This window comes from Monodelphis domestica, chromosome 2 (genome assembly GCF_027887165.1).
Source record: "Monodelphis domestica isolate mMonDom1 chromosome 2, mMonDom1.pri, whole genome shotgun sequence".
NCBI classification, from domain to species: domain Eukaryota; kingdom Metazoa; phylum Chordata; class Mammalia; order Didelphimorphia; family Didelphidae; genus Monodelphis; species Monodelphis domestica.
In genome coordinates, this window is record NC_077228.1 from 17,653,114 (window position 1) to 17,679,465 (window position 26,352).

Below are 26,352 nucleotides of genomic sequence, written 5' to 3' on the forward strand. Positions count from 1 at the left end.
AGAGATAGAATTTTTTAGATTAACCAACTAGCATTTGCCTTTCTATTTAAGGGTAATATCAGCTCTAATTTAAAGGAAAACAATTTAGTCTCATGCACCCTGGACCTCTTCTTTGCTGGAACAGAGTCTACATCAACCACTCTAAAGTGGGCTCTGCTGTATATGGCCTTTTATCCAGAGATTCAAGGTATGGTGATAGTCCCAAGCTATGAAAGTTTCATACATCCTTTTAGGATTCTGCCCAGAAGAAAAGATCTATTCATGTAGAGACATAATATTTGCAAAGTAACTTACGTACATCATCTTGATTCAACTGGCTTTGGAAAAGAGCAGTGATTCCTATCCTTCACAATCATGAGCACCCCTTTTTGACACCAAAATTTTGTTCAACCCCCCATCAGATGGTAGTTGCTGGTCAGGACAATAAAGTATAGGATTTGAAGCCAGAAAGATGTGAGTTCAAATCTTGCCTCAAGCACTTACTAATGATGTAATCCTGAGCGAAACCTATAATTCCATTCAACATCAGTATATTCATTCATAAATAATGATAATAATAGCCCTTCTCTCATATGGGTGCTCTTAAAATCAGACAAGCTGATGTGCTTAAAGTGCTTTTCAAAACATAAAGTACTCCATAAATACTAGAACATCCCAAGATATTGCTAATTGGTCAATATCTAACTAGGAGGTAGCCTATTAACCTGTCCACCACTTTCCATCCTCCGGTGTTGATGAGTCTATAGACAGGAAAAGAATCCTTGTCCACTTCATTTATTAATCACATTTTGCTAAATAAGAACATCCCTCAGAATAACTAAGGACAAAGAAATGTAAAAACACAGTGTCTGATCCAGCTCCCAGATACAAGAAAACACAAACTTCTCTCTAATCCAGACTCTTAAAAAGAAATTAATATATTAAATGAAAAGTGTAAATTTTCCCATTAGATTTTTTGTTTTTTTTTTCAATTATTTTAGTTGCACTTTGATTATTTGTTCATCAGAAAGCTATGTGTTGACAAAAATTAACACTTCATAATGTTTGTGTCCTGTTAAACATGAAAATTTCCCTTATATTTCAAATAGAAATGCTCAATTGTAGAATGATTTCCATGGTGACAATTTCCAGAAAGTATTCACTGAAAGAAAAATGTCCTTATTTATCTTTAATATACTACATCTCCACTTTACTTGCCACAGGGTCTTGTACCTTTGGTGAAGTGTCAAGCCAGACTTCCATCCAATCCAATCATGGGTACAAATGTGCTTCTCACACTTGATCAGAGAAAACTGGATGTGGGGAAAGAGAGCCCTGAGTTCCAATCCACTCTCAGATATATCCTAAATGAATAAATGAGAAAGTTACTTAAATTCTGTCCACTTCTTCTCTAAAATGGAGATAATCTGGGGACAGCTGGGTAACTCAGTGTATTGAGAGTCAGGCCTAGAGAGGGGAGATTCTGGGTTCAAATCTGGCCTCAGACACCTTCTAGCTATGTGACCCTAGACAAGTCATTTAACACCAATTGCTTAGCCATTTCCAATCTTCTGTCTTGGAACCAATACACAGTATTGATTACAAGACAAAAGGAAAAGAATTAAATGAAAAAAATAAAATGGAGTTAATCATTGTATTGATCTCCTGGAATTGTTGTGAGGATTAAATGAGAGAATATTTATAAAATATTTTATAAATCTATACTTATGAGCTATTATTTGACTCTCAAAGAAACTGTCTTCCTCTTTTTCCAGGTAAAATTCAAGCTGAGATTGACAGGGTGGTTGGCCAGTCCCGGCAGCCCACCATGGCTGATAGAGAAAATATGCCCTACACTAATGCGGCCGTCCATGAAGTCCAGAGAATGGGCAATATCATTCCTCTCATGGAACCAAAGGTGGCCACAGTTGATACCACACTGGCAGGATACCATGTGCCAAAGGTAAATGGCTTTTTCTCTCAGGAACTTATAGTGGTTCCATGACTTCCACCTGCCTGGAGGTGGGGATAGAAGAAGGTACAAGAAAAAGCATCAACTTTACAAGGGTTCTCACCTTAGCATTCATGAGCCTGGGGTGTGTGTGTGTGTGTGTGTGTGTGTGTGTGTGTGTGTGTGTTTCTATGTGTGCGTGCGAATGCACATGTGTGTATAAATCAATGCCATGTAAGTGATTTGCTTTGTAACTTTATTTCACTTGACAAATTTAATTCCATTTTTTGAGGGTTCCCTAAGCTTCACCAGGCCGACTGTCAATGCCTTCCTTGGCACACAGAGGGAAAGATCATTGGACTCAAATCTTAGTCATTGATTTCCCCAGTCTGACAAGAAAGAGCCTTGGACTAGGTGTCCAGAGCCTGAGTTTTCAGACATCTACTTGGGTCCCATTTTTTACATTTTGAATGTTCCTCTTTGGGACTCAGTTTACTCTTCTGAAAAGGGGCACTCGATGAATGAGAACTATTATTAGTAATAGTAATAAAACAGAAAATTGGGTGTAGAAAGTGTCCTTAGACATGGACTGCTAGGAAATAGTCTGTCACTGCTGAGAAGGGCCTTGGAAGAGACAATGTCAGCAGAGAGGAGTGTTAGAACTCAGAATGTCAGAACTGGGTGAAGAATTCAGGATCATGTCAGTAATGAGAGCAAAGCTGAGGAGAAGGAATGCGCCCCCAGTGCCCAGGCCCACAAGGAGTATCTGCCATAGCCAGTGTTTGACTTGCCCTCTTCCACCATCAAAGACTGCCTTGCCTCTCTGGGCATCTTTGACACCTACTGAGAGCAGAGTGGAAAGATGACCTTCCTGGCTCTGGGACCCAGAATGATACAAGCACAGAGGCTCTACTGGGGCTTTCCCCAGGTTGTCCCAACTAAACAAACAATATCACCTGAGATGGCAATGAGGTCTCTGGCAAGGTGAACAAGTAGACTCAGATGGACACTGACTACAGAAACCTTCAGATTGTGTATCAGGGAACCAACTGGCCACCGGGGCTTGGTCAGTACCTTCTCCTGGGCCATCAGCTCCAACCCAGGCTGCTACTTTTACTGGAGAAACATTAGGCTCTGGAGACTGAATAGAAATCATGTTAATATAACTCGGAGGTCCATAAAGCCTTAGCAGGTCTTATGCATTCCCTTCCATCATCCACATAATTCAATTCCATAAATGATTATTAAGTGCCTTCTGTGTACCAGGTGTTAAACACTACTGAGAATAAAACATGGGTCTTCTGATCTGAGACTCATTTCTTTTTTCATCTACTGAGTTGATAATTATGTGTCAGACACTGTGAGGAACAGAGAACAGAGAAATGATAATAAGCATAGGATGAGCATTTGTAGCCCATAATAAATACCATCTCCATTGTCCTAACAACAACAAGGGTTGGGGGACCTGTAATCACCACATTTACCAAGTAAGGAAATTAAAGCAGGAAGGGAAGGGACTTACCTAGGGTCACATAACCAATTACTATCTAGCCATTAGAAAGCTTTGTGGTCTCTGGACATCCTTTGCTCTCTGACCCTCATTCTCTAGTCTGGAAAATGAGAGAGTGACCAGGACCATTCCAAATCAAAGTTTCTTGGACTCAATCCCTTCTCTTTATTTACAGGGGACCAGGGTGGTGACCAATATGACTTCTTTGCACAGGGACCCCAAGGAGTGGGCTACCCCTGAAACCTTCAACCCAGAACATTTTCTGGAGAATGGTGAATTTAAGAAGAGAGTCCTTTCTGCCTTTCTCAGCAGGTGAGTCATACACTGTGCTCTCCCTGGCTCCAGGGGCTTCCCCTCAGTCCAGTTAGATTTGAGGCTTTACCAGATCATTTCCTCCAAATGCAAAGAGGAAGGCAGAGGGAGGGCAGCTGACTTGCCTGCCATGTCTCAGAGGAACAAGGACAGCCTCAGGGATGGGCTCTCAGGGGTGCTGAAAAGTGACAGGACTATTACTTAAGCCATCTTTGCTTTCCATGACACCAAACAGCTGCTGAGACCAGCTCTTGTCATGGCACTGAGGGGGTTGGCACACAGGCTCAGTCTCCTGATGGCTGCACCGGGACATGCTCTCATCAGAAATAATGAGTTTTGGGAGAGCTGGAGGAGTGGGGAGTCTTCTTCATGCTCTCCTGGCAGGTGACCAATTGTGCAATTAGCTCCTAGATATCATCCAGGCTGATGTAATAATTAAAATAGTTGAGGCCATAACTTGTAATGATTAAAATAGTGGAAGATATAAATTGTAGTAGATATAAGAGTGGATGAGTAAATTGTGACCACAGAAAATATGTTTTCACTACATTGTCTTATATTTAAATCAATATATAACGTGGTTGCCAGGGAAAAATTCCCAATTATTCAAATATACCCAAGTCAGCTGGGTTTTATAGAGATTTTAATTAATACAAATGTGGAATTAAAGAAAAGGAGAGAATGAGAGAAAAAGGAAATAATGAGAAAATGACTATACCAGCCTAGGCAGGCATGAGCCAGCCTAGGAAGAGAGGGATCAGTCAGTCTTTTCTCACTCACCACAAGATCTGTCCAAGCAAGGATTCAGAGGGACAGAGTCTCCTCAGAGGGAGTTCCAGCCAGAGTCAGCCTCTCTCAGACTGTCCTCAAGAGCCTCTCTCAAGAGACTGTTTCTTAATCTCAGATTTTCATCTCCTAATGAAGGGAATTTTCTCCTATGTCACCTCCCCTAAGTTCTCCCATCTACCAATCACAGTAGATGTTTTTCAAAGGACAGACCATTCTTAGTTTACACCTCAGAAGACTAATCTTTTGAGTAATTCAAACCTGAGTAGACTCGAATCTCTGAATAAGTTCTCACCTCTTTGCTCCTTGTAAGTTCACAAGTTGCCTGACCTTTATAGGTACTTAGCACCCTTTTGTATTAGTCCTAAAAATAGGCACAGCTTAAGAACTTTTTGCCTTATTATAAGTATGGGTTTAAGTATCTTTCATTGTTCAGCAAAGAGTTTATAACTTTATCTTCCCTTAGGCATGCTTAAGTATGGTGAAGTAGAGTTCTCACATTCCTGATCTAAGTTACTTCATTGTTTAAAGTGGGGAATGGTCTTAACCCAACCTTATGAAGTAGGGTCTGAGAATTTTTAAGGTTCCCACTGAGTTCCAAGCTAATGGGGTCTGTCCACATTCTGCCTCCTTCTTCCAAAGCCTCCTCCTTCAGTCAAGTCAGTAGTTCAAGTCAAGCTGGCTCTGAGATAGCAGACTCAATGCCATTGCAGTCTTATCTCCTTGGAAAGACCTACCAAACACAGTATTCTCACAAGGCAGGCTGGTACCTTCTCTGTTTCTTCCAGACCTAAGCAATGGTTTCAAACACCAAGAGGTGGTGACTGTCCAGTATCACACAGTTAGTAAGTGTCACAGGAAGGAACTCTGCTTCGAGATGCATTATTTCAACTGTTCAGAGTTTCGTGATTGGCTTGGAATTGAGAAGGCTTGGCATCAAATTCCCCCTCTGGAACTTATTAGGTTGTGACTTTGGACAAGTCACTTAAAACCAGTGGTTTCCTGATTGGTCAACGGAGGATGTTGGGCCAGATGACCTTGAAGGTTCTCCTCAGTGCTCTGATTTAGGTGATCTGACTCCCTAATGTGGGCCCTTGAGACAATACCCTGACATACTGTCTGTGCCATGCTTTGGAGGATTCACTGTTTCCTAATCTCTTTGCCTTTCAGGGAAGAGGGTCTGCCTGGGAGAAAAGCTGGCTCGGGCTGAGCTCTTCATTTTCTTCACTTGCCTGCTTCAGAGATTCACATTCCAGGCTCCCCCAGACACCCAGCTGAGTCTGGACTCCCTACCTGGCCTTACCTTTACTCCTGTCCCCTACAAAATCTGTGCTCTTCTTCGAGAGACACCACCCATGCTTAGCCTGTAGGGGAGACCTGAAATACTTAACTCTTAAATTTTTAAAATCACTATTTGGGCAATCAGAAGGAGTATACGACTATGGGGGTTGTAGTAGTAAATTGACTAGGATACTATGAAATCCAAAACAAAAATTTGAGGGGTATCGTAGGGGTTTATACTGAGAGAAGAGGGAAGGAAGAAATGGAATGTGATAAATTAACTTACCTAAAGAGGTGTGAAAAATCTATTTTAGTGGAGAGGAGGATGAGGTTGGTGAAAGGCAGTGTTTAAACCTTGCTATCATCAGAATTGAATCAGAGAGAATAGCAAACCATACTCAGTTCTGGATAGAAACATATCCTTTAGAGAAGAAAGTAAGGAATAAGAAAAGTTATGTGTGGGAGAGGATAAAAGAGAGGGTGTACTGGGAAAGGCAGTGGTTAAAAAAATTGTGAGGAGAGACAGAATAAAAGGAAAGAGCAGAATAAAAAGGGAAAATAAGAAAGAGGGGAATACACAATTGGTATTGATAGCTATGGATGTGAATGCAATGAAGCCCACCCCCCCAAAAAAAAAAACAGGAGCAGACAAGAGAATGGATTAAAAATCAGAATCTTGTGATATGCTGTTTACAAGAAATGAATGTAAGGGAAGATGACAAAAACACAGTAAAGGTAATGGGGTGGAGCAAAATGTATTGTGATTCACTAAAGAAAATGTATAGTAAGGGGCCACAAGGCATAAAACCTCTCGGCAAAATGGAGAAAAGCAGAAATAATTCATGGATCATTTTCAGATCATAATACAATAAAAATTAAAATAAATAGTGGCTATGAAAGCCAAATTTAAAATTAAAAAATAATTTAATATTCTAATTCTACAAAAGGGGTTGGTCAAAGAACAAATGATAGAGATGAGTCAGTAATTTCATTAAAGAGAAAGGCAACAATGAAGTTGTATAACAAAATTTGTGAATTGAAACCGAAGCAATACTTGGGGGTAATTTCATATCTCTAAAGGATTACATCAGCAAAATAGAGAAAAAATCAGATCAATCAATTGGATGTACAAATAAAACATTAGGAAAAGAGCAAATCAAACATCTCCAATTAAAAACTAAATGGGAAATATTGAAAGTGAAGAGAGAAATTAATAAAGCTAAAAGTAAGAAAAAGGTTTGAACTAATAAAGAAGAGTAGGAATTTGATTTATAAAAAATGAAGAAAATAAGGCATTAGTTAATTTCATTTTAAAAAGGAAAGAAAAATAAAATGACTGCTATCAAAAATGAATGGTGTTAATTCACTGTCTATGCAGAGAAAGGTAAATCGATAAATAAGAACTATTTTGCCTACTTATATGCCAATAAATCTAAGTGAAATGGATAAATATTTGCAAAAACAGAAATTGCTCAGATTAACACAAGAGAAAATGGAATACTTAAATAACCTCATTTTATAAAAAATAAATTAAAAAAACCATCAATGAGACACCTAAGAAAAAATCCTCAGGACCAAAAATGTTTCTACCAAACATGTAAAGAACAACTAATTCCAATACTATATAAAGCACTGAGAAAAATAGGCAAAGAAAGATTCCTCCCAAATTGTCTTTATGAAGTAAACAGGATTCTGATATCTAAGCCAGGAATACCAAAAAGAAAATTATAAACCAATTTACTAAAAGAATATAGATCTAAAATTAAAATACCAGCTGGTAGACTACAGCAATATATCACAAGGATCATTCACTAAGACCAGGGAGGATTTAAACAAAGGATGCATTGCTGGTCCAATATTAGAGAAACTATAAGCATAATTAATCATGCCAGTAACAAAATTAATAGAAATCAAATGATGATTTCAATAGATGTGGAAGTAGCTTTTGTCAAAACACATCACCCAATATGATTGGGGTTTTAGCTTTAAAAGAAAACTCATACAAGTATGAATTTATTCCAAAAATTCCAATTTATTCTTGTTACATTGGAATTTTATGAGTTATATCCTCTTTCCTGATTATATGACAATTGTATTCTAATTGTGCTCAGATTTCATTTCAATTTTTCTAATTGAATTAGAATTTATTTTAATTATCACCATTTATTCTAATCAGACTATAGCATTATTTCAATGTAATTTTCTGAATAAAGCTGGAATTGTTTTCTGCCAGTCGAGTTCATGAAACCCCACGTAGCCCTCACGGGTCCCCCGGCTCCTTCTACCTTAGTTCTCAAGCCTGTTTTCAGAGGCAGCTTGTCCTGGGGAGCAGAAGGCTGCCTTGAAGTCAGCTGAGCTGGGCTCCAACCAGGCTCTGAAACCTACACAGAGTTGGGTGCCCTTGTCAGGTTCCTGATCTGTCTAGACTTTTTCCTCTTCTCTTCTAAAGCAGAGGCTGACTCTCCGGGGTCCTTCCTGCCCCAAAGCTGTGGCTCTGTGATATGGGACCTACTAGAGGGTCCGTTCATGTGTGGGTGCCTCCCCTGGTCACTCCTGCCAAGTAATCTCTCCACTTCCCAGGGGATAAGCCCCGGCTTCCTTTCCTGGGGAGGCGTGTTTTTACTCTCTGGAGGCAAGTCCTGGCTGAGGGCGGCGGGGTGGGGCACGGAAGAGAGGCTCGCACTTTCTGGAGCTCTCACTGGCTGGCTCACAAAACCCCGCCCTCTCAGCAAACCCAGGGAACTGACACAGCTCAGGCTTGATCTCTCCCTGGAACTCTTGGTCCTGGTGGCCCCTCTGCTGCTGCTGTTGCTGCTGCTGTAGAAGAACTCTCTTGGCTGGGCTGGCCTTGGTGCTGGAGCTGGAGGAGGATGCAGCTCCCTCTAGGAAAGGAGCTCCCTTCCCTGCAGACCCTCCTCCTCTTCTCTGCCATTCTCCTGATCCTGGCCAGTTATGTGCAGAGGAGGAGGAGGCAGCAGTCTAAATACCCCCCGGGGCCTCTTCGGCTGCCCATATTTGCCAACGTCTTTCAGATAGACATTAAAAAACCCCATATCAGCATCCAGGAGGTAAGGAGTGCGAGGGGAGTGCAAGAATCCACCAGCTGTGAGGGGGCAGAGGAACTGGGTGGCTTACAGCCTGCCTGTGATCATCCCTGCTCGACTCTACCTGGAAGCAGCCTCTTATGATGGGAAAAAAATCTGCTTTAGAGCCCCCGGGGGGTGGGGGTGGGGGACATTTACCTCCTTTGGAACTCGGAGAAACTCAGATGTTCATCACTTCTGGGATGAGTCATTGTGGAGTAATTTTTTTCCTTATGATTCGGATCAGATGGCCATTGAGATCCCTTCTGAACTGTCATCCTGATCAAATGAGATGATATATAAAACGTGCTTTGTAACTTTAAAGCAAAAGAGGAATGACGGTATTGTCATCATCATCATCACTATGCAAAGTCACTGAACCTCTGCTTTTCTAAGTTTCCTCTTTTGTTCAAAAAGAAGAAGAATCCTAGCACCTCCCTCCCAGTGTTGTGGAGATCAAATGATTTAATCATTTAAAGGGCTTAGCACAGTGCTTGGAGCACATTAGACATTTATGGACATGCAGAAAACAGATGGAGAGATAGATGGACAGAGAGATAGAATGGGAAAGAGATAGGGATAGGTATGTAGGTTTATATTATACATAAGATATTATTATTGTCTATAAAATGAGAGGGGAGCTGCTTGAGAGAAGGGATTGCCTTATAGCTCTTTAGGTATCCTCAGCACTAGGCATAGTGTGGCATACAGGAGACTTTTTAAAAACATTCATTAATTGACTGACAGGCAGAAATCATTGTATGAAGCCTCTGTGGTTCCTTCAAACATTTGAATCCCAGGCTCTAAATCTGGGACCATTGAGCATTTCCTAAAATATATTTTTGATAACTACATTTTAATACATTTGGTTTCCTTTATGATGTTATATATTCTCTTTTATGCATTTAGAAACATTCTTCCGAGAAGGGATCCATAGGCTTCCCTAGACTACCAAATGGACAACACCACAAAAAAGGTTAAGAATCAGTGCTTCAGTGGGGGCAGCTGGGTGGCTCAGTGGATTGAGAGTCAGACACAGAAATGGGAGGTCCTAGGTTCAAATCTGCCCTCAGACACTTCCTAGCTGTGTGGCTGTGTGGTGCTGGGCAAGTCACTTAACCCCTGTTGCCTAGCCCTTACCACTTTTCTGCCTTGGAACCAATATTCAGTACTGATTCTAATATAGAAGGTAAGGGCTAAAAAAAAAAAAAATCAGTGCTCCAGGTCTCTGATCTTAGGACTTTGAACAAGTTATGCCAGGAGTCTGCTTATCCCTAGTCTACTTGTTCAACTCTAGCTAAAATATTGGCACTGCCACCTTCCAAGCAGTGTTCCTTCCTATTAAGTTAAACAAATAAAAACTGATGATTATTAATAATAAATGACATCAATTGGTAAGTTGGTAAATAAATTAATCATTAAATTCTGATAATTATAGTTAGAATTTTTGTAGAATTTTAAGATTCTCAACGTGCTTTACAATTGCAGAAATCTTTCTTGCTATTTCCCAGATCCTAGTCTCACATAAAATCACTTAATATTCCTTTGCATGTACTCTCTGTTTATTTATCTATGAGGAGATTAATACCTTCCTATGTCAGCTCTTTGAGGGTGTGGATGATGTAGGTTTTGTGACTGCCTGCTCAGCTCCCAGCACCACACCAGGGTTATGTGTAAGGAAAAGATTACAGGACAAGAGGGTTTTTTCAAGGAAAAGCAAGAAATGGAATGTTGAATGAACTGCCAATCAACAGAGGGAGAGAAGATTATAATAGGATCTGGTCAGGAGGCAGTTGAGAAGCCCAGGGGCTTGAACTATCTCATTTCTTCCCTTTTGACTGTTGGAAGAGGTAACAGAGAGAATTGCTCTTGATTCATGATTACTCATTTACTGAGTACTACGACGATTTGGGAGCTTAGCTCTGAAGAAACTTTGTCACTTTTGTTATTAATATCTCCCCATAGAGAAAATAACCCTATTTCCTGAATTGAACACCATGTGAAAATCTTTCAATCAACAGGAAACCATGACAGAATAGGGAAACCTTATTCCCCTCTCACCTCCTCCATTTCCCTGATTTCCTCTACCTTAAGAATACAAACCCTTTTAGTAAAGATCTAAATTGTGAGACTAGTCCTTGGAGAAACTCTTAAAGTTTACCATTCTGAGGAGAGCCATTGGAGTTAACTAAGAGACAGACAGAAAGACAGAAAGTGTTGTGGGGGGAAGGGGTTCAAAATCCAGCCTTTGCCTTAGCTGGCTTCCTGTGTCCCTGTCCTATTAACATAAATCTTCTAGAAATAGCATCTATTACACATGGTCTTATGAATCAATGTTTGGTGGGTTGAGTTAAACTCAATGAAATGCAATTGGATCATACTGAATCGAGTGGACTTCATTGGTATTGATGTTTCACAATCCTACAATGTCTGATAGTACAGATAAAAAATAGCCTGAAAGGCAATGGAAGTTATCAACTTAAACTAATCTTTTTTCAGTATGTCAGGAAATATGGAAATATTTTCTCCATGAAGCTGCTGGGTACTCCCACAATAATTGTTAGTGGATTGACACTGATAAAGGAAGTCTTAGTCAACCAAGGCCACGTGTTTGTTGATCACCCCAGATTACCTTTGCAATCCTACACCTTTAAAATTAATGGTAAGTTCTTTGAATTATGGTTAACCTTTTATATCTCCAGTTTTTATTGAGAAGTTTCTGACCTCTCACCTTCATCCTGTTACAGATAAAGAGTGGTTTTCTTAAACTGTGACCGCGAAAATATGTAAATGACCAAACTGTAAGGTTTTGGCCACACTGGTAAAGATAAATTTTTGTGTCTTGGTTTTATGTTAAAAATAAAGTGGTTGCCATGGGAAAAATTCCCAAATATGAAATACCCAAGTCAGCTGAGTTTTTATGGAGATTTTAATTAATACAAATAAGGAATTAAGGAAAGGGAGAGAGAAAGAGGAAATAATGGGAAAAGGGCCCTAGGCCATTGGCCTAGGCCTGAGCTTTAAGAGAGACCAATCAGTCTTTAATCCACTCACCACAAGATTTTGTCCCAAGCAAGATTCTAGTGTTCTGAGAGACCCAGCTACTCCAACTAGTCTGAGCTCCAACTCACCTACCAAAGTTGCACTCTCTCAGAGCCCCAGCAGCCTCCTCTGACCTCCAATTCAGCTCCAAACTTGAATTAACTTTCAGAGGCCTTCTGACCTCCTTTTAAAGAGAACTTTCTCCTATGTAACCTCCCCTAAGTTTCAACGTCTACCAATCACAGTAGACGTTTTCCAAAGGACTGACCATTCTCAATTCACATCTTGTGAACCTTCTCTGGGTAGGCCAAAACCTCACACCTCTTGCTAAGCTTGCTTGACCTTTTAGTGATTAATTTGACCTTTATAAGTACTTAGCACCTTTTTGTATTAGATCTAAAAATAGACCCAGCTTAAGGGTTTTAGCTTTACTTTAAGTATGATTTGGGGACTTTTCATTGTTCAGTAAGGAGTTTACAACTTTATATTTCCCTAAAGCATACCCAAGTATGGTTGTAGTAGTGCTAGAGTTCCCACCTTCCTGACCAAAGTCACTTCATTGTTTTAAAATGGGGAATGGTCCTAACCAAATGTTCTAAGGTAGTCTGAGAATTTCCAAGATTCACAAGTCTGAGAAATTTTAAGATTCACAATCCTATTAGGAGAATTAAAACCCATAATATCAGAAATAGACCTTTCCCCTTTCCTTCTTTCATGTCTAAGAGTGGGGTGAGGGTGAGTAGTTTAAATGGGAGAGTATCAAGAATTTCAAAGGGTTCAAATTCATCCTTTAAGAAGATCAATTAAATTCAATGACACATGTAAATTGCTTGTTGGTTATGTGAGAGGGTGAAAGGAGGGAAGGGAAAGAATATGAATCATATAACCATGTAAAAAATCTAAATTAATTAATTAATAAAAGTTTTCAAATAAAAAAAAAAAACTAAAAAAAGGTCAGTTAAAAAAGTCTAAGATTTTCAATTTGAGAACAAAAAGACTCAATGGGAAAGGGGAGAGACATGAGAGATTTCTTCAAAGGCTTAAATACCTCTTAATAGAAAAGGAATTAGACTTGTTCTCCTCACAACAAATTATAAAAAACTAACCAGCTAGAAAGGATGAGGGTTACAGACAGGAGAAAATTTACAGCAAATGAGGAAACACTTCCTAAAAATTAGAGCTATCAAAAATTGGAATATTTTTCCTGAAGAGTTTGTAGATCTCCTTATTGGAAGTCGTCTTTTAAACAACATTTTATTTGATCATTTTCAAACATTATTCATTGGAGACAAAGAGCATTTTCTCTTCCTCCCCCCCCCACCTCTCCCATAGCTGATGCACGATTCCACTGGGTATCACATGTGTTCTTGATTCTAATCCATTTCCATGTTGTTGGTATTTGCATTAGAGTGTTCATTTGGAGTCTCTTCTCAGTCATATCCACTCAACCCCTATATGCAAGCAGTTGCTTTTCCTTGAAGTTTTTACTCCCACAGTTTGTCCTCTGCTTGTGGATAGTGTTTTTCTCCTAGATACCCGCAGATTGTTCAGGGTCTCTGCATTGCCACTAATGGAGAAGTCCATTACGTTCAATTGTAACACAGTGTATCAGTCTCTATGTACAATGTTTTCTGGTTCTGATCCTCTCGCTCTGCATCACTATTGGAAATCTTAAAGCAAATGCTACTCATTATATTTTGTTGGTGTTCTTTTCTGGGTTCAAATTTGACTGCAATTTCTCATAGAATACTTCCAACTCTGAAAACCTATCCATTTATGATTCTTTTTTCCATCAAAAGATATTTATTGAGTGTCTTTATATTCTAGAAACAGTTGGGATTACAAAGATGAATAATACAGTTCTAACCTTGAGAAGTTTACAGCTTGGTAGCATAGATATGACATAGAATGACAGAATCTCAAAAACTAATAGGGGTCTGAGTGAGGAGGGCAGACTCTCTGTGTATGGAACTAAGGAATGAGGTTTTTGCCTGAGGCCACCTCTCAAGACTCTCAGTTTTCTAGTGTTTGCAGCACTTCTCTACTCTATCTCCATGCCTGAGGTCTATGTTCTTCCACCTCCTGGGGTCTCAAGTCTAGCTTCTCTCACAAGTAGGCCTTTGGTGGTCTTAGTCAGCTGCCAAGGACCTAGAGGTACCCCCTGGATCTCTCACTTATTCTTGTGCATGAGGGCTCTGAATCTAGTGCACTGGATTCGTAGGTGGGGAGTGGGAGGGTAGATCAGCTCACATTTTTGTGGAAATTATTTCACCCTATTATATTATGGAAATGCCCAAATTCCATGTACCTTCAATGCTGCTTCCTACTCTGGAATCCCTTCCTTCATATGAATTGGGTTTTTTTGTCCTTTTGAGGTAGCCTATATGTACATTTACAATTCTGCTTTTAGGCCTTTTGACACACATAGTGGTATAGGTGACAGCTTAGTAATCTGCACTAGAGAAGAACTCAATAAAATCAAACTCTGAGGTCAAAGTCTTGCTTGAGATAGATGGAGACAGGTAAAAGGAGCAGGAGTTAACATGGATTTGAGATATCTATGTTTGTCTTGTTATTCAGAAGAAAGGAAAGTTAATGTTATGACTTGAGGAATGAAGACATGAAACAGGAAACCATGGGAAAATTAATCTCTTAAGGATTGGGTATCTCCCTTAAGTTTGGTTTGGTGTACAGCTCAAAAATGGAGGAGAGGGGAAAAAAAGATTTGGAAGTCACTGTGAAGACATTGATAGGGAATCATTAAGGGTGCAGTAGAAGAATTACTAAGAGTAGAAAGGGCCCATTTGAAGGTAGGTATTGATAGACTAGATGATCACAATGGTACAACTCGTTTCAAAATTTTGAGTGTCCTTGATTCTGGGCCTTTTTGATGGCCTTCCACCCATACTTTCCATCTTTATCTGTGACAGATCATCTTCTGGTACCCTACATTTTAGCCAAAGTGTTTCAGGTACTGTTTCCCTCTCCTCCCTGTTATGATTGGAAAGTTCAGAGAAAGGTCAGCAAAGAATCTTCAAGGCCCTCTGTCATTTGACAAATGATGCAACCAAAGTCAAGTTAATTTTATAAGGTCACATAGCAAGTAAATTTCAGCTGCAAGATTTAAATCTCCAACTTCTTAAGGCCAAGACCAAAGCTCTATCCTCTAAACAAGACCACCAAATCAATCCATAAATACTCTGATATGAAAGACAATATCCTTTGACCTGCATCTATCCCACTCCAACACTTCTTTCTCTCTTATTGAATTGCATTCTCTATCATAGTGTTTCAGGATTTTCCCAGGTATTGCATTCCTGATATTAGCTAAGTTATCCCAATTAATCACTGTACAATATTTATGTTACTGTGTATGTTCTCCTGGCTCTACTTTCACTCTAAATCAGTTCATGCAGATCTTCCTAGCCTTTTCTGAAATCTTCTTGCTCATCATTTCTTATGCCATAATAGTATTTCAATACTAATGTGTACCACCATTTGTTCAGCTATTCCTCAGTTGAGGGACATCTCCTTAGTTTCCAAATCTTTGAAACCACAAAAAGAGCATATATAAATATTTTTGAGAAAACGAGTTGTTTCTTCATTTTTATTATCTCTTTGGAATATAGGCCTAATAGTGGTATTACAGGATCAAAGGGTGTGCAAACTTTTATAACCTTTTTGATATAGTTGTAAATTTTCCTTCAGAATTGTTGGATTATTTCACAATTCGAACAAAATGCATGTGTCCCAATTTTTCCATGTCTTTTGCAACATTTGTCATTTTTATTTACTGTTCTATTGGCAAATCTGATAAGTTCAAGGTAGTATCACAATGTTGTTTTAATTGGCATTTTTCCAATTGAGAATGATTTAAGTACATTTTATATGTTCCTTTGCCAATTTGCCAATTGGGGAAAGGCTTGTAATTTTATAAATTTGACTTATTTTCCTATGAATATGAGATATCAGACCTTTATCATAGAAATTTATTGTAAGATTTCTCCCCAAGTTTGTCATTTAACTTTTACTCTTTTTTATATTAGTTTTGTTTGCATAAAAACTTTTTAATTTAATATAATCAAAATTATTCATTTTACATCATATCCTGCTCTCTATCTCTTTTTTGGACATAAATTCTTCTCTTCTCTAGATATTTGCTAGGTAAATTATTCTTTGTCCCCCTAAATTATAGCTAAATCATATACCCATTTTGACTTTATCTTAGCATACTGTGTGAGATGTTGGTTCATACCTACTTTCTGTCATACTGTTTTTCCATTTTCCTACAAGTTTTGTTAAAAAGTAATTTCTTATTAAAAAATCTTGAGTCTTTGGGTTTATCTAAGTTCATATAACCTTTATATTTTGTATCTGATGCATTCCATTGATCCTCCATTCTATTTCTTAGCCAAAACCAGACTCTTTTGATGATTACTACTTTATAGTACAGTTTAAGATCTGGTATGACCAGTCCATCATACTTTGCATTTTTAAAATTAATTCTCTCAATATTCTTGACCTTTTGTTATTCCAGATGAATTTTGTTATTTTTTTTCTTATTCTATTAAATAATGTCTTGATAATATTATGACATTAATGAGTATATTATCATAGGTAGAATTGTCATTTTTATTATACTAGTGGAACCTACCCATGAGCAATTAATTTTTTTCCAATTGTTTGGATGTGACTTTTTGTAATAAGTATTTTGTATCTGTATTCTCAAAATTCCCGGATTTGTCTTAGAAGTTACATTCCCCGGTATTTTATATCATCTAGAGTTATTTTAAACATAATTTCTCTTTCAATCTCTTGCTGCTGAACTTTATTGGAAATATATTAAAAAGCTGATGATTTGTGTAGACTTACCTTATAGAGATTCAGGCTTGGATGGCTATGGTCTTGGTCCACGGTCACAGGTCAGACCCAGGGAATCAGGAGCTGTGACGTGATCTTGTCAGCTGCTTGGCTACCATCTCCAACTGCTCTTTCAGTTGGGAATCGATGGGAGGGAAAGGGGTCCAAATCACCAGGAAAAAGATGTAAATCTTTCCTCAGGAGCAAAGTCTTGACCAACCCTCTCATTAGACTTTTTTAGGATTGAGAGTTAACTGCCTCTCTCTGACAGAAACTCTTGCTCTCCCAAAATTCCAGAACATCTCCTAAGTCCCCTTCTCTGCTGTGCTTGAGACTCCATCAATTTCCCAGACTATAAGTTCAGTTCTAGGGTTTGAAACTTTTATCACCCTCCACTGTCCATTTTTCACACCACTTTAGGTGAAATAACTTAACCCAATCCACAGCTCACTTTCCATTATTCTTTCTGTAATCCTTTCTGTAATTGATTTTTCCCATTTCATAGGATTCTAATCAGCTTACTTCTAACCTTATCTCTATGTATACACTTTCTATCTGCTCTACTACAAATAAAAATTTTAACAATTACAATTAACAATTTTCCATGTAGGAAAACATACAGTTTGATAATATTGAATTCCTTAAGTTTTCTCTTTTTTACTCATGTTTTTAGACTTCTTTCTATGGTCTTGGGCTTCAGCATCAAATTTTCTATTAGGATCTGGTCTTTTCATCAAGAATACTTCAAAATCCTCTATTTCATTAAGTAAACAGTTCCTCCCAAAAGAATATACTCAATTTTGCTGGATAAATGATGTTGGGATATAAACATAGATATTTTGCCTTCCAGAATATCAAATTCCAGCCCTTCTGATCTTTAATAATCAAGGCTACTAATTCCTGTATAATCCTTACTATAGCTCCATGGTTTCTGAATATGGTTTTTGAGCTATTTGCAGTATTTTCTTGGATTTGGAGCTCTTGAATTTAGCTATAATATTCCTGGGGGTTGTCATTTCTGAATTGTTTCTGGAGGTAATTATGGATTATTTCAATTTGTATTTTCTCTCTTGTTCAATAATACCACAAAAGTTTTTATTTTAATTTATTTCTTGTGTTATGAGTTTTGGTAATCCCATAATTCTTATATTATCTCTCTAGGATTTATTTTCCAGATCACTTGTTTCATCAATGAAATATTTCAGATTTTCTTCTTTTTTTTCATTCTCTTGATTTTATATTATTTTTTCTTCTTATGTCATGAAGTCATTAACTTTTAACTTGCTTACATAAGCCAAGTCATGTGGACTGGGTTGATCTGGGCTTCAGGATCTCACTGTAGGCTTGAACAAGGCTTCTAACCTCCTCTTGGGTTTGCACTAGGTATTACCCTTAATATATGCCTTCTACTTGAGCTTGGGACCTTGGTTTGGGCTTGGACAGGGGCTCATAACCTCCTTCTAATCCTGTAACAGCTAGCTATTCCATGGACTACAGGGAGCTAATGTCTGGGCCTTCCCTGAAAACTAGTCTGGGACTTGGAACCTTAAGGAGTTTCTGTGAGGGTTCCATTGAATTTGTCTTGGGTAGTGACTCAGGGTTTTGGCATTGGCTTGGGCTCAAGTTCAGAACCTGGAAGAATAGATATGGGGGAGGGAATATTTCCTCTGGACTTCTATATCCTCTCACCCTGGTGACCAGACCCTTTCTACCCACCTTTCAAGTTGTTTGTTTGTTTGTGTTCATGAAACTTGCTTGTCTCTGTCACCTTATTGGATTTTTCACTCTATTATTTGCTTTGAAACAATATTTTAAGGTTGGTTGGAGACGACACTCATAGTGTTCCAAGCTTTCTCTACTTCTACTCTGCCTTTGTGGATCCCCCACACCATTTCAACTTTATTTTTGTAATGTTTGTAACATAGTCATGTCTGACTCTTCCTGATTCCATTTAGGGTATTCTTGGCAGAGATATTGGAGTGCTTGGTCATTTCCGTCTCTAGTTGAAGAAACTGAGCCAAATAGGATTAAGTGACTTGCTCAGAGTCATATAGCTAGTAAGTATATGAGGATAGATTTGAACTCAGCTCCTCCTCATTCCAGGATCAATACTCTATCTATCCACTGAGCTAATATGCTTCAATATCGACTTAAATAATTTTAAAGGAGCCATGAACATCATCCCAACAGTTGTTTCCTTCACAGAGGCAGAAGAAGCTTTTGAAATGCCAATATAGGACTTCCTTAGAATCCCAAGTGTTCAACAGCTGGTCAACTTTTTGACAATGAGCCTCTCCACCCATTGCCATGTTGTATCTTGGTCAACAGAACATAGCCAGTACCACTTAATGTCTTTTCAATCAGTCATTATTAAACATTTATTAAGAGCTTTCTATGTGCCAGGCATTTGCTGATTTCAAAGAAAACAAAGGAAGACACAAGACATTCCCTGCCCTCAAGAAACATATTCTAAAGGAAGAAACTACATGCGAAGAACTATGGACAAAGAAGCTATAGATGGGAAAAACAACACAATATTGAAAGGAGGTGCTAGAATTAAGAACTCAGAAAGACTTCAGTGAAGAAAGGGAGGTTTTAATGATATTTCAAAAGACAGAGAATCCTCTTAGTAGAATTTTGGAGGGAGAGCATTCCAGGCATGGGCCACAGCCAGAGAGAATACCCAGAATTGAAAGATGGAGTATCTTCAGGAAAAAGCCAGGAAGCCAGTGTCACTGCTTCACTGAGTACCTGGTGGTGAGTAAGGTATAAGAAGACTGGACAAGTAGAAGCGGCATGGGTTTTCAAGGACTTTCAATTCAAAAGAGAGTGTTTTCATGCAATATAGAAAATATATTCCTCTTCAATTTCATTGTTTGCCACATGTCCTAAGGCCTGAGTCCTAAGGCACTTTCCCCAAAGAAAAGATTGGTCTGAATTAAAGATTACTTTAGTTTAAATTTAGCCCCACATACTTCTAACCTGTGTGATTTTGTAGAAGTCTCAATCTCATTTACATCAACTGCAGAAGGAAATAAATGCCTGCTAGGATTGCTGTGAGAATCTATTGAGATAATATTTGTAAAGTGCTTACTTAGCACAGTATCTAGCACACAGTAGGGATGTAGAAAGTGATTATTCCTTTTCTTCCTCTCTTCTCTTCCCTTTTAAAGGCCTCTGTGGAATAACTATCCTCTTTTTCCTAGGGAGGTTGGATAGTTATACAGAAACAGTTTAACCTCTCACCTGTCATTAAAATGCAACATGCCTCTCTTGGACACTCAATGAAGGGTACCCCCCGAAATACTAGACCTTGATCACCAAGTTCTTCATGGGAAAGACAGATCCCAGTATCCCTCTTCTACCACCACTCATTCATGAGTAGAGAGACTGAGGATTGACTGGTACTGTGCTGTCAGCAATGTGGAAGGCACCTATCAGTTCCATATTATTGAGAAAAGGGGAGATAATGAGGTTGTTTATGTCACTTCCAAGAACATCAGGCCAAGGGATCCTGCACATCATTAGCCCATGACACTGCTGAAGTTAGCAGGGGCAACAAGAGATGGCATAGGGCCCTCTCAGTGGATTTCATCATCCATATAAAGACTTGGGTTCCTGTAGTTGTCTTCTTCAAAGGAGAAACTCCAGCAGCCATGCTTCTCCCACTAAGAAAACTAGAAAACCATCTTCATACACCACAAGGTCCATAGACTGATTATAGAACCTAAGCATTCCTGGATATTGTTATCTTCCTCTACTTTATCATTGGGACTTTTAGGTTTTTCCATGAGTTCTATAAGTGAAGAGACCTGTTTTTATTTTCTCCCCACTTTATGTTTGAGTTTCTCAGGAGCACAGACTGTCTAGACCAGCAGTGGAGATCATTTTAGAGCTCATGTACCCAAAATACACCTTCAAGCTGCCTTTTGGCCCCCCTCATTACCCCAGATAGTGGATGGAGGAAGTGCTTTCATTAGGCTGATGGTTAGAGGGGCACAGCATGTGAACATTTTCCCCAGGTGTGGTGAAGAAGGGGAACAGAGCAGCACCCTCCAGCTCACTGGTGCACATGTGCCATGTCTTCAAAACACAGGTCTACCTTTTCTATTTATATAATCAACAAAGTGTTGAGCACATAATACTTCTTTTTTTCTTTTTTAAATGTTTTAAATTAAATTCCATTGTTAGATGAATTAATTTCCACATCAATAAAATTATAGATTTTTGAAGGATTAAGATAAATTATTATTATTATTATTATTACTATTATTATTATTTAGGCTTATTTTTATCTAATGGTCAAGAGTGGAAAGATCTAAGAAGATTTACCATAATGACCCTAAAAAATTTTGGCTTGGGAAAGAAGACCCTGGAACTCCGGATACAAGAAGAGGCCATATATTTCATTGAGGCTATTAGAGAAGAAAAAGGTGAGCATATATCAGAGAGAGATATGTCTTTTTCCCAGTTATATTTTTATTTCTTTATTTCCCAATTACATGTGTTAAAACATTTCCACACAAATTTCTCTGAGTTATATAACTGAACACACCTCCCTCCTCCCTTATCTTTGCCCTCCCAGTCCTGGAACTTGATTATATCTGGGATATACATGTATTATCATGTAAGATATGTATACAATTGTATAAATGATCAAAAATCCTCTGCTTTCAGTTGCATTCCTACTCCAAAAGTTCTTTCTCAGCAGTGGATAGCATTCCTTGTCATAAGTCCCTCAGCATTGTTCGGGATCATTGCATTGCCAATAATAGCCAAGTCCTTCAAAGTTGATCATTCTACAATATTGCTATTCCTGTTTATAGTGTTTTCCTGGGTCTGCTTATTTCACTCTGCTTTAGTCCATGAAGGTCTTTCCAGCTATTTCTGAAATCACTGTGTTCATCATTCCTTATATCACAATACTATTCCATCACTATATTATACTCCAATTTGTTCAATCATTCCCCGATTGTTAGGCATCCCTTTAATTTCCAATTCTTTGCTCTGACAAAAAAAAAAGTTGTAAATATTTGTATACAAGTAGGTGCCATGTCTGCAGTTTGGGGGCAGCTGGGTAGCTCAGTTGACTAAGAGCTAGGCCTAGAGATGGGAGGTCCTAGGTTCAAATATGGCCTCAGACACTTCCCAGCTGTGTGACCCTGGGCAAGTCACTTAACCCCCATTACCTAACCCTTACCATTCTTCTGCCTTGGAGCCAATATACAGTATTGACTCCAGGACAGAGGGAAAGGGTTTAAAAAAATAAAACAAATACATCTCTGCAATGTACATACCTAGCCATTTTATTACTGGATCAGAGTATGCATTGTTTTATAGACCTTTGGGCATAATTCCAAATTGCCTTCCAGAATGACTGGATCAGTTCACATTCCCCATTTTGCCACATCTCCTCCAACATTCATCATCGTTAATGAATCTATAACTGGGGATGAGGAGAGTAGGAAGAGACAGATCATACTGAGACTAGAGAAAGACAAAATGCCCCAATTTAGAGAAGGTTTTCAGCAACACAGCACATTGATCTAGGAAGAATTAAGGCAGTAAGATTGGAAAGGAATTATGTGAACGTCCATTCTCTTTAATGCCGTTATAGTCATCTATGGGAGCTCACCAACTATTTGATCTCTCATTTCTTAAAATGGCACACATGAAGTTCTACCTTGATGGGTCACTCAAAACTCTGTATAAACACACAAACAAGTACTCATACCCATTCCTCTATACTCTTCTGCTGTGATTTTTAATCTTTTTATTTCTTCTTCCTTTCCACTCAATGATTCATTTCCTGTTCTACATGTCTTCCCTTTTGTTCTTCCCTTTCTACTTTTCTCTTCTACCTTCTTTGCTCTTTTCTTTTTTGGACTATATAGGTACATATTTACCTATATATAGTTATATATTCATTCACATAATAAATAGATATATATGTCATGCTATTTTCAATTACTTACTAATTTGTTTTCTTTACTTCTTCTTCTGACTGGAAAATAAAACTCTCATAACAAATACACATACTCAGCAAAATAAATTCTTACATGACCAGAAACATGTGTCTTACTAGCATAAATCGATTACATTCTAGTTAGGAATGGAATAACTCACACCATCACAGCCCTCAGCAACTGTGATTGTGATTTTCGTGGAGCAGGTTATTACATTTTTCCAAGTTATCTTTTCTCACAATGTTGTTGTGGCTATTGTATTTTCTTCTTCATACTTTGCTTCTTCCTTCTCCTTTTCCTCCTTCCCTTCCTCCTCCACTTTGCATTTCTCTGGCTTTTCTGCTATTTCCTCTTATTATCACAGATTTAGAGTAAGAATGAACCTTAAAGAACATCAAGTCCCACCTGCCTTATCCTTGAATAAATGAGTAAACAAAGGAGTAGAGCAATTGAGTCACTTGCTTAAGATCACTTACTGGGTGGGTAAATATTAAGTGCCTACTATATTCAAATTCCTGTACCAAATTATATAAATGTTAAAAAAAGGAAAAAGACTGTGACTGTCCTTGCAAATATCTCAGGGGAAACAACATGCAAATGACCATGTCCAATTAAGATATAGCTGGAAATAACCAACCAAGAGAAGACACTCTAAACAAGATCAACCCTGCCAATAAATACCTGAGGGAGGTTTGAAATTCAGAACTTCCAAGGTTCAGATCTGGTATTCTACATAATACCTCATATTAGTGCCCTTCCTGTTTTACCTTCTCATAAATCTTCTTTTCATTTCAGTATTTCTAATTATAATATCAACTCTGTAATGTCTACACTCATGAATGCAAGTTGTCTACAGATCCATATAGTGATGGGTATTTTTTGTGCTCACATATGTGAGTTGAAAGACAGGCACATATTGACTGATAAATATTACACATAGGTGAAAAAATTTTATGAAACTACAGACATGATCTATCAGACACAGAATCCTAGATAGAGATTCTATATCTGACAGACACCTCAGAAGTCTTATGGTCTAGACGTCATTTTGCTGATTAATAAATAGAGGCAAAGAGGGAGAAAGTAACTCATCTAAACTCACACAGGTAACCTAGGTTGAAACAATATAGTCCAAGTAAATCCCAAGCCTTGACAAAAACATTTTAAAATGGGCATGCTCTCTTCTTTTTTCTCAAACTTTTTAAGCAGTCTGTGATTGTTGAAAATAATAACAAAACAGCTATGTGTGGGAGGAAGTGGATGTGGAGGAAAAATGGTTGAAGAGAAAAAGTTAGAAAGTGATGCAGGGCTCCTCTAACATGCATGAGTGACACAATGAGTGGCCCATTCTTTTTCTATTCCACAGGAAAGCCCTTTAACCCACACTTTCATATCAACAATGCTGTTTCCAACATCATCTGTTCTGTCACTTTTGGGAATCGTTTTGAATACCATGATTCTAAGTTTCAGGAGCTACTGAAGAGCTTGAATCAAGTCTCGGTGCTTCAAACCAGTTGGGAGTGTAAGGTAAATAGACTATCATCCTTACTGAAGAGAGATAAATTGTCTGATGGCTGGTGTCCTCCTTTCACAGGAAAAGAAACAAGCAAGCCTGTGAGAGGCTGGCAAGAGCTGAGACTCTAAGCATAGAAAGGGACTAGCAAAAGAAATGAAGAAAGAAAAGGATGTTTGGAAACAATGATGTGAAAGACCATGCCTGAGGGATCTAAGCATTTCTAGAACACTGTTCAAGTAATGTTTTTCTCACATCCTTTGCTAAATGATCAATTGATTAACATTTATTAAACGCCTACTCTATGTCAGGGACTGTGTGAGGTGATAGAGATATAATAACAAAGGTGAAGTAGATTCTGACCTTGGGGGATTTACATTCTTCTGCTTATGGTGAAAACATGCTCTCAAGTAAGTGTAAATACAAATAAAAATAAGGGAATCCTTTTGGTAGAGTAGGAATTGGAAGCCAGAAGGACCAGGAAAGGCTTCATTTAGAAGCTATCACTTAGGCATAGTTTTGAAGGAAACCAGGGTTTTATCCACAGCACTGCAACAGGAGGAGAATGGAGACAGAAGATAGAGAGAGAGAAAAAGAAAGAACAAAGAGGGAGAGAAGAGATACAAAGACTTCTAGAGAAACAGAATGAGAGAGACAGAAAGAAGAGACAGTGAGAGAGAAAGATAATTTCTAAAGTGCTGATATGAAAGATTTGTAAAAAGTTTTACATATATTTTCTCCAAACTTGGAGTCTTTGCACTTGTTCCTCATGACTAGAATTCTTTTCCTTTTCATCTCCACATCTTGGCCAGTGAAAATGGCAGCTAAGTGGCAGCAAATTCTGAAACCACTCTATATTCAAGGTACAAAGACTTCTTTGGTTTATCTTATACAAGAATATTTTTAACCCCAGCTCAAGGTATATTCATAAGCCTCAGATATCCTTTCATACCCTAAAGCTTTATTGTGCCAGATTTCTTCAACTACTTTTGAGGAATGATTTTATCAAAAGTTATTTTTGCAACTTGTAGCCTGAGATGGCCTTGCCCAATCTGAGTCAGACTTGAAAATATGTCCTTTGTGGCTGCTTTCATTAGTGGGTCTAAAATCTCTTATGCCTCTGTCACTAGAGAATATAAAGTATTTGGTAATCTATCTCCCAAAACAAACAGGAATCATATAAACACAATTACAAAACACTTTCCACACTAATAAAACTAGATCTAAACAATTGAAAAAAAAACACATTAATTGCTCATGGGTAGGATAAGCTAATGTAATAAAAATGACAGTCCTACTCATATTAATTTACTTATTTGGTGTGATACCTCTCAAATTACCAAAAAATCTTTTTATAGAACTAGAGAAAATAATAAAATTCATTTAGAAGAACAAAATACCAAGTATATTGAGGAAAATAATGAAAAAATATAATAGATTGTGGCGTAGCAGTACCAGATGTTAAACTATACTACAAAGCAGTGATTATCAAATAAGGCAGGTACTGTTAAGATATAGAAGGATAGATCAATAGAAAAGACTAGGAGTAAATGACCTCAGCAATGCTGTGTTTGCTAAAGCCAAAGATCCCAGATTTTAGTGTAAGAATCCACTATTTGACAAAAACTACTGGCTAAATTGGAAACAGCATGGTATAAAATAGGTTTAGATCAATATCTCATACACTCTAGCAAAATAAGTTCAAAATGGGTATAAGACTTAAGCATATAGAATGATATTATAAGTAAATTAGGTGAACATAGAACAATTTACCTGTCAGATCTATAGAGAAGGGAAGAATTTAAGACCAAACAAGATTCAGAGAACATTACGAGATGTAAAATGAATAATTTAATTATATTAAATTAAAAAGCTTATATACAAACAAAACTAATGTAACCAAGATTAGAAGGAAAGCAACAAACTGGAAGAATTTTTTATAAAAAGTTTCTCTGATAAAGGTTTAATTTCTCAAATATATGATTACTAAGTCAAATTTGTAAGGAACCAAGTCATTCCTAAAATGGTCATGGGATATGAATAGGCAGTTTTTACATGAAATATATGTC

At 38.0% G+C, this 26,352-nt stretch overlaps 1 protein-coding gene, 1 long non-coding RNA gene and 1 pseudogene across 3 annotated transcripts in view; 2 read left to right on the forward strand and 1 right to left on the reverse strand.

The window, feature by feature from the left end:
* Window positions 1-8,051, forward strand: part of LOC100009958 (cytochrome P450 2J2-like) — a 41,528-nt pseudogene extending 33,477 nt beyond the window's left edge.
* LOC103105287 (uncharacterized) lies at window positions 161-13,042 on the reverse strand. Its single transcript, XR_008916022.1, has 3 exons — window positions 12,034-13,042; window positions 9,062-9,181; window positions 161-1,343 (listed from the first exon to the last, which is right to left on the reverse strand). It is a non-coding gene; the product is annotated as an uncharacterized LOC103105287 (long non-coding RNA).
* The window catches only part of LOC100031960 (cytochrome P450 2J4-like), a 153,002-nt gene continuing 135,213 nt past the window's right edge, over window positions 8,564-26,352 (forward strand). Inside the window, exons 1-4 of one of the 2 annotated variants that reach the window (XM_056815040.1) lie at window positions 8,564-8,887; window positions 11,402-11,564; window positions 21,088-21,237; window positions 24,137-24,297. In XM_056815040.1, the coding sequence (XP_056671018.1) occupies window positions 8,690-8,887; window positions 11,402-11,564; window positions 21,088-21,237; window positions 24,137-24,297 (672 nt within the window). In that variant the 5' untranslated portion in view covers window positions 8,564-8,689. The remainder of the gene's footprint in view (window positions 8,888-11,401; window positions 11,565-21,087; window positions 21,238-24,136; window positions 24,298-26,352) is intronic. The other variant, XM_056815036.1, reaches the window with a different exon arrangement.